We start from the raw sequence: 13921 nt of genomic DNA, 5'->3' as shown, positions 1-13921 counted from the left end.
CAGTCGCTAGTGGCGGTACTTGTCCGACCGCCAAAGCCGATTTTCCCTCGAGGGAAAAGAGCAACGCAACGCATGGACGTGGAGGGGGGGGCAGCACGACACGAATAAAGCCAGAGTCCGAGCAGTGCGTGCTCGCTAGAGCGAGACAGACAGTGAGCAAACAAAGCACCAGCGGGACGTACGCGCAGGATGCAAACAAGACTCAGATCATGCGGACAGCAATGGTAGTTTAGCTTGCTGGGTAGCCCCCACCTCCCCCGGGACAAAGCTCGGGTATAAGAGCGCCCCCGCCCATGGTTGCCACTGCCATTTCTGCCCGTCCGTCCCAGCGAGCGTCGAGAAGCAGCGCAGCGAAGCGAGGCAAAGACACCAGTGAGGTTACTACAACGATGGCGAGCAGGCGAGGGGAGGAGGTCTACGGGGATGGGATGGAGGAGGAGTACATCGACATGGACCTGAGCCCCCCGGCGGCGGGGAGGGAGTTCGAGTTCCACTTCCACATTTCCGCGCCGCTGGACAGGTCGGGGCAGCCGCCGCTGGCGTCCCCGGCCGACGAGCTCTTCTACAAGGGCAAGCTGCTCCCGCTGCACATGCCGCCGCGCGTCCAGATGGTCGAGGAGCTCCTCCTCGACGGCGCCGTCCGGGGCAGGGCCGGCCCGCGGCTCGGCGGCCTCGCCGTCAGCACCGCCCCCGCCACGCCCTGCGAGCGCTCCCGCGGCGTGTCGCCGGCCAACTCGTGCTTCGTCAGCGGGGAGCTCAACGTGGAGGAGTTCTTCCGGGAGTACGCGGCCGGCATGGCTCTCGCCGACGACGACGACGACGCATCGGCGGCCGGCGGCGAGAAGAAGCCCTGGTCCCGGAGGCTCCGGTTCGTCCGGCAGCTCAACCTCGGCCGCCAGCTCAAGGCCTCCAAGGCCTACCTCAAGACCATGTTCGCCGGGAAGCAAGCGGGAGCCGGCGGCGACGACAAGCACGGGTTGGGCGGAAAGGACCTCTCCGGCCATGGCCACCACCCCCGGGCGTGGAGGAAGAACCCGTTCGGACACATGAGAAGCAACAGGTGCATCACCGAGCAGAGCAGCGGCGGCGGCGGCCGCGCCGGGCACCGGAGGTCCTTCTCCAGCGTCGTCGTCCGGTACTCGGCGTCCAACAAGACGTCCCCCGCGCCGGCGCCTCCAGCGTCGTCCTCGTCCTGCTCCTCGACATCCTCCTCGTCCAAGTCCTCCACCTCGTCGTCGGTCCGGTGCTCGAGCGACTCCGACGGCGGCGCGGGGGCGGGGGCGCCGGCGCTGAGGAGGAGCAGCAGCGCGAGCTCGGAGGCCGAGAACCCCATCCAGGGGCTCATCGCCTACTGCAAGAAGTCCCAGCAGCTGGCGTCGGTGCGGAAGAGCGCCAGCGACGCCGGGTTCCGGTTCCTGTCGTCGTCGGCGGCCTCCAAGGTCGCCGCCGAGTCCGAGGGCCTGGACGAGCTCATCGAGATCTGCAGCGGATGATCGTCGCCCCTGTCGGTGCCGTGATGAACGTCGAATGTGTACAATGGTGTATGAAATGATGCATTCCGGAAATTTTGTGGCGCTGAAACTTGTGTTGGTGTCACGATGCTGTTGCTCAAATCAACTGACTCTGAATTACTACACTAAACCACATCTGATTAGTACGGGTAGATTCTTTTTCTGACTCTTAAATTTTGCCTTGCAGTATGGTAACCAGTAGACAGTATTTGGTTAGTGCAAGTGCAAGACAAGAAGCATATGCTGCAGCTTAAAAATAAGAGAATGAGACCTAAGAGGAGACCACAAAGTCAAGCGCATAATTTCATATATTTGCAGTCGGCACGTAGCAGTCGTTCCTTCCCCGGAAGTCTTACGAGTGTGAAAATGACCTCCATATCATTCCCCACCGCCTGCATTTCTTCAGAGATTACGGACTGTAAATTCATCTTAGCGCCGTGGCACGAAGATATGACAGGCCAAAACAAAGATCGCGCGCTTTTCACAGAATCATTTGAAGGTACGATCAAAGATACTACTGTACTACTCCTACTAGCAAGACATGAATATACCATCAATCCACCATCATGCAGCTGCAGCCTGACAAGGGCATCATAGGCAGGGCCAAGTGAAGCCTGATTCCTCTCTGACACTTTGATTTCATGCCATTAGTTAATCTGGATCCTACGTACATAAGTATACACCATGCATGCATGTGCTCGAAAGCAAAACAATACACTACTAGAGGAGAGCATCTTGTTTCAAGGAGAGGCCGAGCTCCAGTGGCCGACACACAAAACTTGCTCGACTTAATCCCACTACATGAGTATATGTATTAGTGGTTGCAAATACCAATATCATGCTCGTGTTTAAAGCTAAGCACAATCAACTAATCAAGGAAACAAGCATGGACAATGGAGGAGGCACGCAGAGCTTTTTGTTTCCATCAATGGCTGTCTCGTCCATGTCCGAGCCGCCATGGTAGGCATGCAGGGAAACATGGCGCGTAAACAAGGGCATGCTGATTGATACGGTGGCTCCACGCATTGGAAGTGGATTAGCACCTTTCCACATGAACGCTTGTATGTGAGGGCCACTCTTGTTTCCACTGTTCCTTGAGAGGCAACATGGGCAATGTAGTTAACTGCTCAGCAATTTTGTTAAGTATTTTAAGTATTGCTCAGCATGGAGGGATAATGAAATGAAAGAAAATTTTGAAGTTAGTGGCCCAACTTTCTTTTGAAGTTAACAATTGCTCAATGTAGAAGGGTAATGAGATAAATAAGAACAGTAAGGTAGTGGGCCAAAGTTACTTACTACTTAAACCGGTTCAGCTGATGAACATGAACTAAGTGCTTTCATACCATTGTTAGATATTGACATACTTTTTAAAGATAGTATAGTTGAATAGCACAAGTGGAATGCAGAAAACAGGGACCGGATTGGCATATTTTACTCGTGCTAAGCTGCAATTCAACAGACAAGATCAGCTAGCCCACATCACAGCTGCCAGATAAAAACCAAGTCTTCCTCAAGACTGCAACGCAAGGTGGGCAGATATTCTCAAAGCTTGGCTTAAGCAACACATGATGCTGAAACTAGACCAGAATAGTTAAATAAAATGCAAATCCGCACCACATCAGGCTGCCAATGATGCCGCATAAAGAGCACTGCATATGCTTGTCACCATCTTAGCTGCATTAAATCAGATCAGCAGGATCCCACTCGGCGATAAAATAACAACCCTGCTCCGTCGCTTTGAGTGCGGGGATGCCGTAAAGAAATTGCGAAGAACACTAATTCTTTTCAAAAGATAAGTATGTAGCCAATACCAATACCAAGCTCATCTTTTCAGTAAATAATAATACCAATATCATGCTCATCTTTAAAGCTAAGCAGCATCAGGGAAACAAGCATGGACACCATTGTTTGAGCAGCAAAATGGAACTGAAAGCAAAGGAGACAATGGATGGAGGCACACAGAGCTTTCTGTTCCCATCAATGGCTGTCTCATGCATGTCTGAGTCGCGTAAACATGGCGCGTAAACAAGGGTATTCTGATCGATAAGGCTCCACGCATTGGAATTGGATTAGTAGTAGTAGTACCTTTCTACACGGGCCACTCTTGTTTATTTGTTCATCCTTTGTAGTGCATGTGAGCAATTGCTCGGCATTTCCTTTCTCTTTGCGGATTAACAATTGCTCGACATGGAAGGGCGAGATATCTCGAAGGATAATGAAATGAAAGGAGGACTGAGAGCTGGTGGGCCAAAATTCTTTGCTACTTAAACCTGCTAAGCTAATGAACTAAGGTTAAATACCATTGGTGGATGTTGACACAGTAGTTTAAGACAGAAATATTAGCAGTTGAATAGCACAAGTGCAATGCAGAAAACAGGGGCCATATTCCATAATTTTTTACTCGTGCTTAGGGTTAGGGTCATGGACTGAAAGCTGCAATGCAACAGATATAAGCTAGATCAGCTCAGCTAGCCCACCACACCGCAACTGTCTGATGAACACCAAGACTCTCCAAGACGGTAACCACGTATGACTTATGTATATATTCCAATGGAAAAAATAGCGTGTTATGACAAAATAATGTGTTCCCTAATATATGCTATTAGCGAGACACTGTACACTTATTTATTTAGTGAGGCATTCCTCGAAACGCTATATCACGCTATTTTTTGCTTGATATATTCTCTCCCCTTTGGAGTAAAGCATGGCATGATGGTGAAACAAGACCAGAAAAATTCGACGAAAATACAGAATGAATTGAGCACATCAAGCTGCTAATGATTTCACATAAAGGGCACCACCGAATGCTTGTCATTAGGCAATAAAAAAGCAACTCCATCTCAATCATTGATGTAATGAGCCGCAACTCCATATGCAATCACTCGAACAGTCTCGGTACACTTCACACAACACTTGCACTGATTTCTCCAACAATTGCGTTTTTTTCTCGGCTGGAACCAAGGATCATGCCTCTCCATTGCTTACGCAAAAATTGCCGCCTAAAATGCTTCTCGGGATGCACTGGGTTCGGCACAAAATAAACATTGAAAAGTTTGGCACCACCATTTTCCCCAACTCAATTCATGCGAATGCAGCCGAACACTCACGTTGCAGTCCCCTCCCATCTCCCATCTCCCTCTCAAATGATCATGGGCACTACCACTCGAGATCATCATCATCTTCTTCCTCTTCCAATGAGAAGTCGTCGAAAAACGTTTCCCACCGCCTCTTCATCTACACAATGCAAAAGTCCAATAACCAATTACGCGCGTAAATGACAAAAAAACGAGAAAAGGAAAAAAAATACCCCAGGGCAATTTGTCGAACACCTTGAGAGCAGAAAAAGGTGACTCCCACACTGGCGCGGCTGTCGAAGATGAAGATGAGCAGAGGGAGGATTAACAATCAATTGCTCAACCTTTTTTGTTCCTTTTGAGATTAACAATCGCTCAGCATAGAAGGACAAGAGATCTCGAAGGATAATCAAATGAAATGAAAAAACCGAAAGCCACTGGGCCAAAATTGCTTGCTACTTAACCTGTTCAGCTAATGAACTAATGCTTGAACACCATTGTTGGATGTTGACACAGTAGTTAAAAACGAAGACATCAGCAGTTGAATAGCACAAGTGCCATGCGGAAAACAAGGGCCAGAATCCATATTTTACTTGCGCTTAGGGCCATGAACTACTGAAAGCTGCATTGTTTTCTCTCAATCTTTTGAGGCATGAACTGAAAGCTGCACCGCAACAAACAAGCAAGATCAGCTAGCCCGCCACATCACACAGCCGTGAACCGTCTGACGAAAACCAAAACTCTCCAGGACGGCAACCAGGTAGGTATATATGATTATATTCTCTCCTCCCCTTTGGCCTAAAGCATGGCATGATGGTGAAACCACACCAGAAAAATTCGATGAAATGCAATTGAAATTGTGCACGTCAGGGAGGCTGCTAATGATTTCGGATAAAGAGTGTCACCGTCTGGGCTGCTCTGAATCGGATCAGCGGCAGGATCCCACTGGGCGATAAAAAACAGCTCGTCGCTTTAAGCGCGGAGATCTCGTAAAGAAATTGCCTGGAAAACTAGCGATTCTTCAGCTGAAGCGCACGCCAAATCGCCATCGCGGAAAAGAAAATTTAAGGCGGAACTGACGCTCCTGAGCAAGCAATCCACGGTGGGGTTGACAGGGCATGAAGCACGCGTTAGTTTATGCTAAGGATCGTATTCCTTCCACAAAGCAGGCAGGCACCCAGAATTAGCCAAAGTATTTGTTGTTTATTTAGCAAATGGGGTATGTTCTTCCTCGTTTTACTGGCCTGGATGAACAAAAGTTTATTCCAGTGCTGCCGCCCTAGGCTGGACGACGGCAGTGACATCCAGTAGAGCTAGATCCTATCGGGATTCAGGGTCATGGGCTTGGGTGATGGCCAGATAAGGGCACCTTCAAGCCGGACCGTAAGTCTCTCCCAACCGTTCGATCCGCGGAAGCCATCTAATGCCGATCTGTGTGAGGCGGTCTGGACACATTTCTCTCGCAAATCAGAGACAAACATGCAGAGATTTGGGGGAGTTCGGACTGATCCCAAGCTCGCTCCTGACCGCCCTGGCTCACCAAATACCCCTCCACCCTCACGCGGGCGCTCCCCCCCCCCCTCCGCTCCAGCTGCCCGCATTCATGCCACTCTACCATTGAAGACGCCTCCGTCATTGAAGTGGCTGATCAGCCGAGGGCGCCGCTCGCAACGCGTCTGCGCTGTCCGTGCCTGTTCAATGCCGGAGACGTGTGATTGGACGGGACGGGATGGATATCTACCACGCCCATTCCATGTAGCTGTCCGTCCGTCTGCCGCCATTAAGCAGGCTCGTCGGTCGAGAAACCCACTCGGACGCCACACATTGATGCCTCCAGATGCCTTGCCTCATCGGAATCCGCTATATAAAGGCGGTCACACCCGACTAACTTCACACCACACCACAAGCCCCTCCACATCCTCCTCCTCCCTTGCACTGCATTCCGCCATGACCGCCAGGGGGAAAGCATTGTGGGATATTTTGTCGCTGCAGATGAAGCACGCGGTGGCCGCCCTTGCCGCCGCTTGGCATAGCCGCCATGCCAGGCGGATCGAGGCCGGCTTGCCGGCCAGCTCACCCGAGGTCTTTGATGATGAGGAAGACACCACGATGGAGACTGGCTTCGGCGACTCCGCCCTGGCTCCCGCACCTCCTGTGGACGCCGGCTTCACCATGGAGCAGGCGCATGCACAGTTCAACGCCGCCATGGTGGAGGTGCAGCCTGCACTGGCGCCTTTGTCGGCGTTCCAGCAGGCGTAAGAGGAACATCGGTACAACCTGTTCCTCCTGGAGCAACACCGGCTGGCGGAAGGCCAGATCTACGACGAGTGCGCGAGCGAGGAGGCCGTGGCAGCCATGGCTGAGGTGAACCCAAATTTCGTCGCGGAGCAGCGTGACATCTATGATGCCGTCCACGCTTAAGCCGCCGCTCGCCAGGAAGCGGCAGCTGTGGAGGCGCAGCTGTAGGCGATCGCGGAGGAGAACATCGCCAGCTGCGCCTCCTATGCGTCGTCGATGAACCATCAGCCGGTTCGGTGGGGCGACGACAACCAAGGTGCCACCATTCCCCTCGTGGACCTCACGTCCACCGGCGACAGACAAGGCACGGACTCCTCCGAGGATGAGTAGGCCACGGGAGGCGGCGGGGCCTGGTGTCCCATGTGGGCCAGTCTGTCTCTCATGTTCTACTATTTCTCGCCGGAGACCACACCTTCACTTCATCGATCTTATCGCCGGTGCTCATGGAGACGGCGGAAGGAGGACGACACGGGCTTGGACGCCGGGCGCCGCCGCCATAGGATAGGTTTAGGGGTGGGTCATTTTTTGTTCCAAATGTTTGAAATGTAGTTAAATCCGCCGTGTTTGTATGAAATCCGTCATGTTTGTATGAAATCCGGCCGTGTTTGCATGAATTTCATTCGGTTTGTTGAAAAAGAGTTTGAAATGTATGCGGCTAGAGTTGGATGTCGACCTCCCGCATCCATGTCCGCGGACTGGTCCCCCCTGTTCGCGAACGGATGTAGGAGGAGATTTGCGGGTTGCTGTTGCAGATGAGTAAACTTCAATAGTACAAGAGAGAATAGTATTAGTATCACAATTTCTTGTAAGACTTGCATCTCCAACACAGACCCTCAAACCTCTCGCATCCTTTTGTATCAAGCGGTTCAGATCCTGCAAGCCATCCAACGGCGTCCCGAATCAGTCCATGGACCAGTTGACTTTTGATTTTCTGCAAACTGGAACCAAACCAGGGGATGCTTTGTGGGAGTTCAGACACCAATCACGTAGGACTCCAACACCCCCGGCCTACCAAAAACTAAGGCAGAGCCCAAGCATTTGGAGTCATTATTGAAACTGAGGCTACCCTTCACCTACTCTCTGATACTCCGAGGGCATCCTTTACTAAAGAAAACTAATGATTTATCTTTATTAATTATCTCACCTAAAGCATCACAGTAATATACAACAAGTGTGATACCTCTTCCGCACCTTATCTACTTTACTTTAAAGGACAATAGGCTATCATCTATAAAAAGTAAGTGATTCAACGGTGATGCCATATGAGCCATTGTGATGCCACCGAGTTGTGATGACTGGTTATTAGCTTTATGGAGCCATGAAAGCCCCTGCTACCAATAAGAAAGAGATAGGGTGAAAGAGGTTCTCCTTGGCGGATTCCTCTTGAGGGTTTAATTTTTTTGAGTTTCCATTGAACATCACCGAGAAGGAAATCGAGCTTAGAATGTCCATGACAATTGAGACCCATTGATTTGCAAAACCCAATTTTTGCGCAATGGCCAGCAAGTAAGCCCACTCAATTCTGCCATAGTCCTTCATCATATGAAGCTTTAGGGCATCTCCAACGGCGACCCTCAAACCGACCGCAATCGTCCGCCGGACCGCGTGGTTCGGACGTGTTTTGCCATCCAACACGGGCCTATATCGGTCCGTAGGGCAGTCCGGACGCACTTTACCCCACAAACCAGAGACAAATGTGTGTGTGTGTGGGGGGGGCTTTGCGGGCATCCGGGCAGCACCCACACCCGCTTCTGACCACATTGGCCCACCCAAACTGACGGCGAACATTGCATGAAAAAATCCTACAGAACACCAAAGATCTATTCTATGGAGATGCTAGCAATGAGAGGGGAGTGTCTACATACCTTGTAGACTGAAAGTGTTAACGATCAAAAGAGCGTGGTTGGTGTAGTCGTACTCCCTTCCCAATCCAATCCAATCCAGCGCCGGACGGACGACACCTCCGAGATGTGCACACGTATGGCTCGGTGACATCTCCGCCTTCTTGATGCCGCAAGGGAGGGTAGAGGTTGATGGGATCTAGGCCAGCGCAAAAACATGGTGGTGGTGACGACAACGAAAAACCGACAGGGCTTCGCCAAGCGCTACGCGGAGGAGGAGTAACGGGAGGGATATGCGCCAAGGGGTGGAAGGGCCACTGCCCCAGCGCCTCCCCACCTTTATATAGGCATGGGGGGGGGCGCTGGTGGCTTGAGCTCCAAGCCCCTAGGGCCAAAGGCCAAGGGGGGAGGAAGGAAATCCCTCCTTTCCTTCCCCACAGATCGCAATCCCCCCTTTTTAGGGATCTTGACCTTATCCCTTCTAGATATGATCATATTCCTTTTAGGGAGGATCTTGGTGCGCCTGGACCAAGGTGTGGGGCCTTGACCCACCACCCATGTTCATGTGGGTCCCTTCATGCAGGTGGGCCTCACTCTAGAACCTTCTAGAACCTTCACGGTACACCGCTAATAAATTCACGAACTTTTTCGGAACCCTGAAAACCCCTTTTCATATATAAATCTTTACCTTCAGACCATTTAGGAGATCCTCGTGATGTCCCAGATCCCATCCGGGACTCTGAACTACCTTCTAACTTACCACTATTAATATCCCAATACTACCCTAACATTACCGAATGTTAAGTGTGTGACCATACGGGTTCGAGAACATGAAGACATGACCAAGACACCTCTCCGGTGAATAATCAATAGCAGGACCTGGATGCCCATATTGACTCCCACATATTCAATGAAGATCTTTATCGGTTAACCATGATGTCGAGGATTCAGTTAATCCCGTTGTCCGGTGATATGTTAGTTGCCCGAGATTCGATCGTCGGTATCTCCATACCTAGTTCAATATCATTATCGGCAAGTCTCTTTACTCGTTCCATAATACAAGTTCCCGTGACTAAACTCATTAGTCACATGCTTGCAAGATATTCACGATGTTGTATTACCGAGAGGGCCTAGAGATATCTCTCCGTCACACGGAGCGAAAAATCCCAGTCTCGATCCATGCAACCCAACAAATACTTCCCGAGATACTTGAAGAGCACCTTTATGATCACCCAGTTATGAATTAACGTTTGATATCCCACAAAGTATTGTTCCCGCATTCAGGAGCGGCATGATGGTCTAAGGAACAGATACTTGACATTAGGAAAGTTATGGCAAATTGAACTTAGTGGCACGATCAGATGCTAAGCTTACGGTTGGGTCTGTCCATTACATCATTCTCCTAATGATGTGATCCCGTTATTAAATGACAACTCATGTCTATGGTTAGGAAACCTTAACCATCTTTAATCAATGAGCTAGTCTAGTAGAGGCTCACTAGGGACGCGGTATTCGTTTATGTATCCACACATGTATTTAAGCTTCCGGTCAATATGATTATAGCATGGATAATAAACATTTATCATGAACAAGGAAATGCGATAATAACATCTTTAGTCTTGCCTCTAGGGCATATTTCCAACAGTCTCCCACTTGTACTAGAGTCAATAATCTAGTTTACGTAGTTAATTATGAATCTAACATCCATCGAGTTCTGGTGCTGATCATGTTTTACTTGTGGAAGAGGTTTAGTCAATGGGTCTGCCACATTTAGATCCATATGTACTTTTAAAGTCTCTATGTCATATGTAGTTGTTGCTACCACACTCTCCTTGGAGCTACTCCAACTGACTGCTCCACCATTCAAAATAAATATGTATCCAGTTGAGACTCTGAGTCATCTAGATCAGTGTCGAAGCTGGCATCGACGTAACCATTTATGACGATCTCTTCTTCACCTCCATAAACGAGAAACATTTCCTTAGTCCTCTTTAGATACTTAATGATATTTTTTACCGTTGTCCAGCGATCCACTCATGGATCACTCTGTCACCTCCCAGCCAAACTTATGGCAAGGCACACATCAGGTCTGGTACATAGCATAACATACATAATAGAGCCTATGGCTAAGGCATAGGAGATGACTTTCACCCCTTCTCTTTCTTCTGCGATGGTTGGTCTTTGAATCTTACTCAACTTCATACCTTGCAACATAGGTAAGAACCCCTTCTTCAACTGTTCCATTTTGAACTTCTTCAAAATCTTGTCAAGGTATGCGCTCTATGAAAGTCATATCAGGAGTCTTGATCTATCTCTATCAATCTTGATTCCCAATATGTAAGCAGCCTCGCCCAGGTCTTCCATTGAAAAACTCTTGTTCAAACAACCTTTTATGCTTTCCAGAAATTCTATATAATTTCCAATCAATAATATGTCATCCACATATAATATTAGAAATTCTACAGAGCTCCCACTCACTTTCTTGTAAATACAGGCTTCTCCATAAGTCTGGATAAATTCAAAAGGTTTGTTAACCTCATCAAAGTGAATATTCCATCTTCAAGATGCTTGCACCAGTCCATAAATGGATCATTGGAGCTTTCATACCTTATTAGCATCCTTAGGATTGACAAAACCTTCGGGTTGCATCATATACAACTCTTCCTTAAGGAAACCATTAAGGAACGCCGTTTTGACATCCATCTGCCAGATCTATAATTGAAAATTGCAGCAATTGCTAACATAATCCTACTAGACTTTTAGGATCGCTACAGGTGAGAAAGTCTCATCGTAGTCAGTCCCTTGAACTTGCCAAAACCCTTTTGTGACAAGTCAAGCTTTATAGATGGTAACATTACCATCAACATCCTTCTTCTTCTTAAAGATCCAAACGGCCTTTCGGTCATCAGGTAAGTCCACCAGAGTTAACACTTGGTTTTCCTACAAGGATCCTATCTCGGATTTCATGGCCTCTAGCCATTTGTCAGAATCCTTGTTGAGGGACTAATCCACGAACACCTATGGGACCGGCGGACCGAGTCCCTTTCGGTTCGGCGGGGGCGGAGGTCGCGCGAAGAGCAGATCGAGGCGAGGCACACGAGCAGTTTACCCAGGTTCGGGCCGCATGGATGCGTAAAACCCTACTCCTGCTTTGTGGTTTGTATTGAGTTCTTGCTCGGGAACGCGGAGTGCTACAGTACACACCAGCGGCTAACGAGACTGAGCCTGAGTGTTCTCTTTTTCCCCCCAAAACCCCCTCTACGTTGCACATGGGCCTCCTTTTATAAGCTCAAGGGATCACCGACAGGTGGCAACGGAGACAAAGGGTAAAAATGGAAATGTGTTGTGGTAGGTACAGCTACCTGCTACAGTGTATCATACCTAACCCTGACGGCAGGGGACAAGGGCATTAAATGCCCGTCTGTGTCGCCTAAACAGTGCAAAAGGGACCGTCAGGGACGCCACCGCTCACCACGATGGCAATCTTGTCAGCGCCGCTTGCCACTGCGCACCGCTGGCTGCACAGCCTCCCGCCACGCACGCCTGGAAGGGTCCCAGAGCGATTCGTTGGTGGATGTGCTGGAGCGTGGGCACAAAGTGGTGGCTTGCCGCGGCAAGCGCCTTGCCGCGGTCATTGTCTTGTCGCGTCCGGGAGCTTGTCGCTCACCGGGCCTTGCCGGGACGCGAGGCGCGCCGCGGCAAGTTCCTTGAGATGCCTTGGGTGGCCTTCTCGGCAAGCTCCTCTTGCCGGGGTCTTGTCTCCTTAAGCGCCTTGCCTTGGTTGGCCTTCCCGGCAAGCTCCTCTTGCCGGGGTCTTGTGGTGTCTTGGTTTGGATACTTTGTTCTTGAATGGCTTCAAAGGAACCACGGAGGACCTTGGCGGTCACCCGGCAAGCCTTGCCGCGGGATGCTACGACTGCCCGTGCACAAGTTCGGGATACTAGGGTACCCCTACTCTAGTACACCGACAGGAGCCCCCGGGCCTGGGCCATATACGCTGCCGAGCGCTGTTGGGCCAGGCCCAAAACAAGGCACGGGCACGCGCGGCCTAGGTTACGCCGTATCTCTCCCCGTATCCACCGCGCCCTCCCCGAACGGCACGCGTTGAATGCGGCGTCGTGGGAGAGATCGTGGGTGGTTTCTTTATTCAGAAATGCGGAACGTCCGCCCCCTCCCTCTTTATAAGCAGGGGAAACAGGGGTAGTTCGTCCATTCGCCCGTTGCTGCTCCAATCTCAAAAATCTCCGCCGCTCCCTCGTCTTCCCAAAGCCGAAAGAGAGCAGCGCTCCGCCCCCATCGCAACCAGCACCACCAACGCCGTTGACCTCCTCCACCACTTCCGCCATGGCCCCAAAAGCCGACAAGGGGAAGGACGTGAAGTCGACCGAGGCGCAGTGGCTTGCGGCGCTGCGAAAGGAGCGGGCAGTCTTCCCCCCCAAGCTTGCCGCGAGGGAGCTGAGGGAGAACTACTACCTCTTCTGGTCGACGGAGACACGAGTGCATCCGCGCACGAAGGTACTTCCCGCCGCCGCTTGGAAGAAGGCCCCAAACGGATACCCTTTCTTCGCCTTGTTCTTCTACTGCGGGCTCTGCCCGCCTTTCTCTGAATTCTTCTGCGATATCATGAACACCTACAGGTTCCATCTCCTCGACTTCACCCCCAATGCCGTTTTGCCATGGCGGTTTTCGCACATCTCTGCGAAAACTTTGTCGGAGTCCATCCCAATGTAGCCCTCTTTCGCCACTTCTTTATACCCCGAGTAGAGAGAGGAGAGCCTTTATCCGGCGGAATCGCCTGGATCTCAAGGGCCGACAAGAAGGAAACTTATCTGGAGGGAGAATTCCGCGGCAAGTGGGAGGAGTGGAGAGCAGACTGGTGCTGGATTGACGAGGAGAACCCGCAGCCATTCACCACCCGGCACCAAATCCCAGTAGCACGCGGCAGCGATTGGAGTGACGTGGCCCCGGAAGACGACAGGCTGAAGATTGCTGTCACCCGGATTCTACGCCTCAGGCTTGCCGGGCTCACTGTAGGCGCTGTTGGCGCGGATTTTCTTCGCCACCGCATCGCCCCCCTGCAGGAACGGGGGAGACCCACTTGGGAGTTCAAGAATGCGGCAGATATCATGAGGCTGCGGCTGGGCCTCAACTTCAACTTCACAGTTCTGGAGCTCAACGCGATGCTCCAGGAGCTGTT

The 13921-nt window shown here is 50.8% G+C and overlaps 1 protein-coding gene across 1 annotated transcript; it reads left to right on the top strand.

Moving 5' to 3' along the window:
• Positions 1–283: 283 nt before the first annotated feature.
• Positions 284–1641, top strand: LOC119307946 (probable membrane-associated kinase regulator 4). The gene has a single exon (XM_037584072.1). It carries the CDS (start codon positions 294–296, stop codon positions 1491–1493), a length of 1200 nt encoding a protein of 399 aa, XP_037439969.1. The 5' UTR covers positions 284–293; the 3' UTR covers positions 1494–1641.
• Positions 1642–13921: the final 12280 nt, after the last annotated feature.

This window comes from Triticum dicoccoides, chromosome 1A (assembly GCF_002162155.2).
Source record: "Triticum dicoccoides isolate Atlit2015 ecotype Zavitan chromosome 1A, WEW_v2.0, whole genome shotgun sequence".
Lineage (NCBI taxonomy): Eukaryota > Viridiplantae > Streptophyta > Magnoliopsida > Poales > Poaceae > Triticum > Triticum dicoccoides.
Note: the sequence above shows the minus strand (reverse complement) of the source record. Positions and strands in the feature narration are given on the sequence as shown.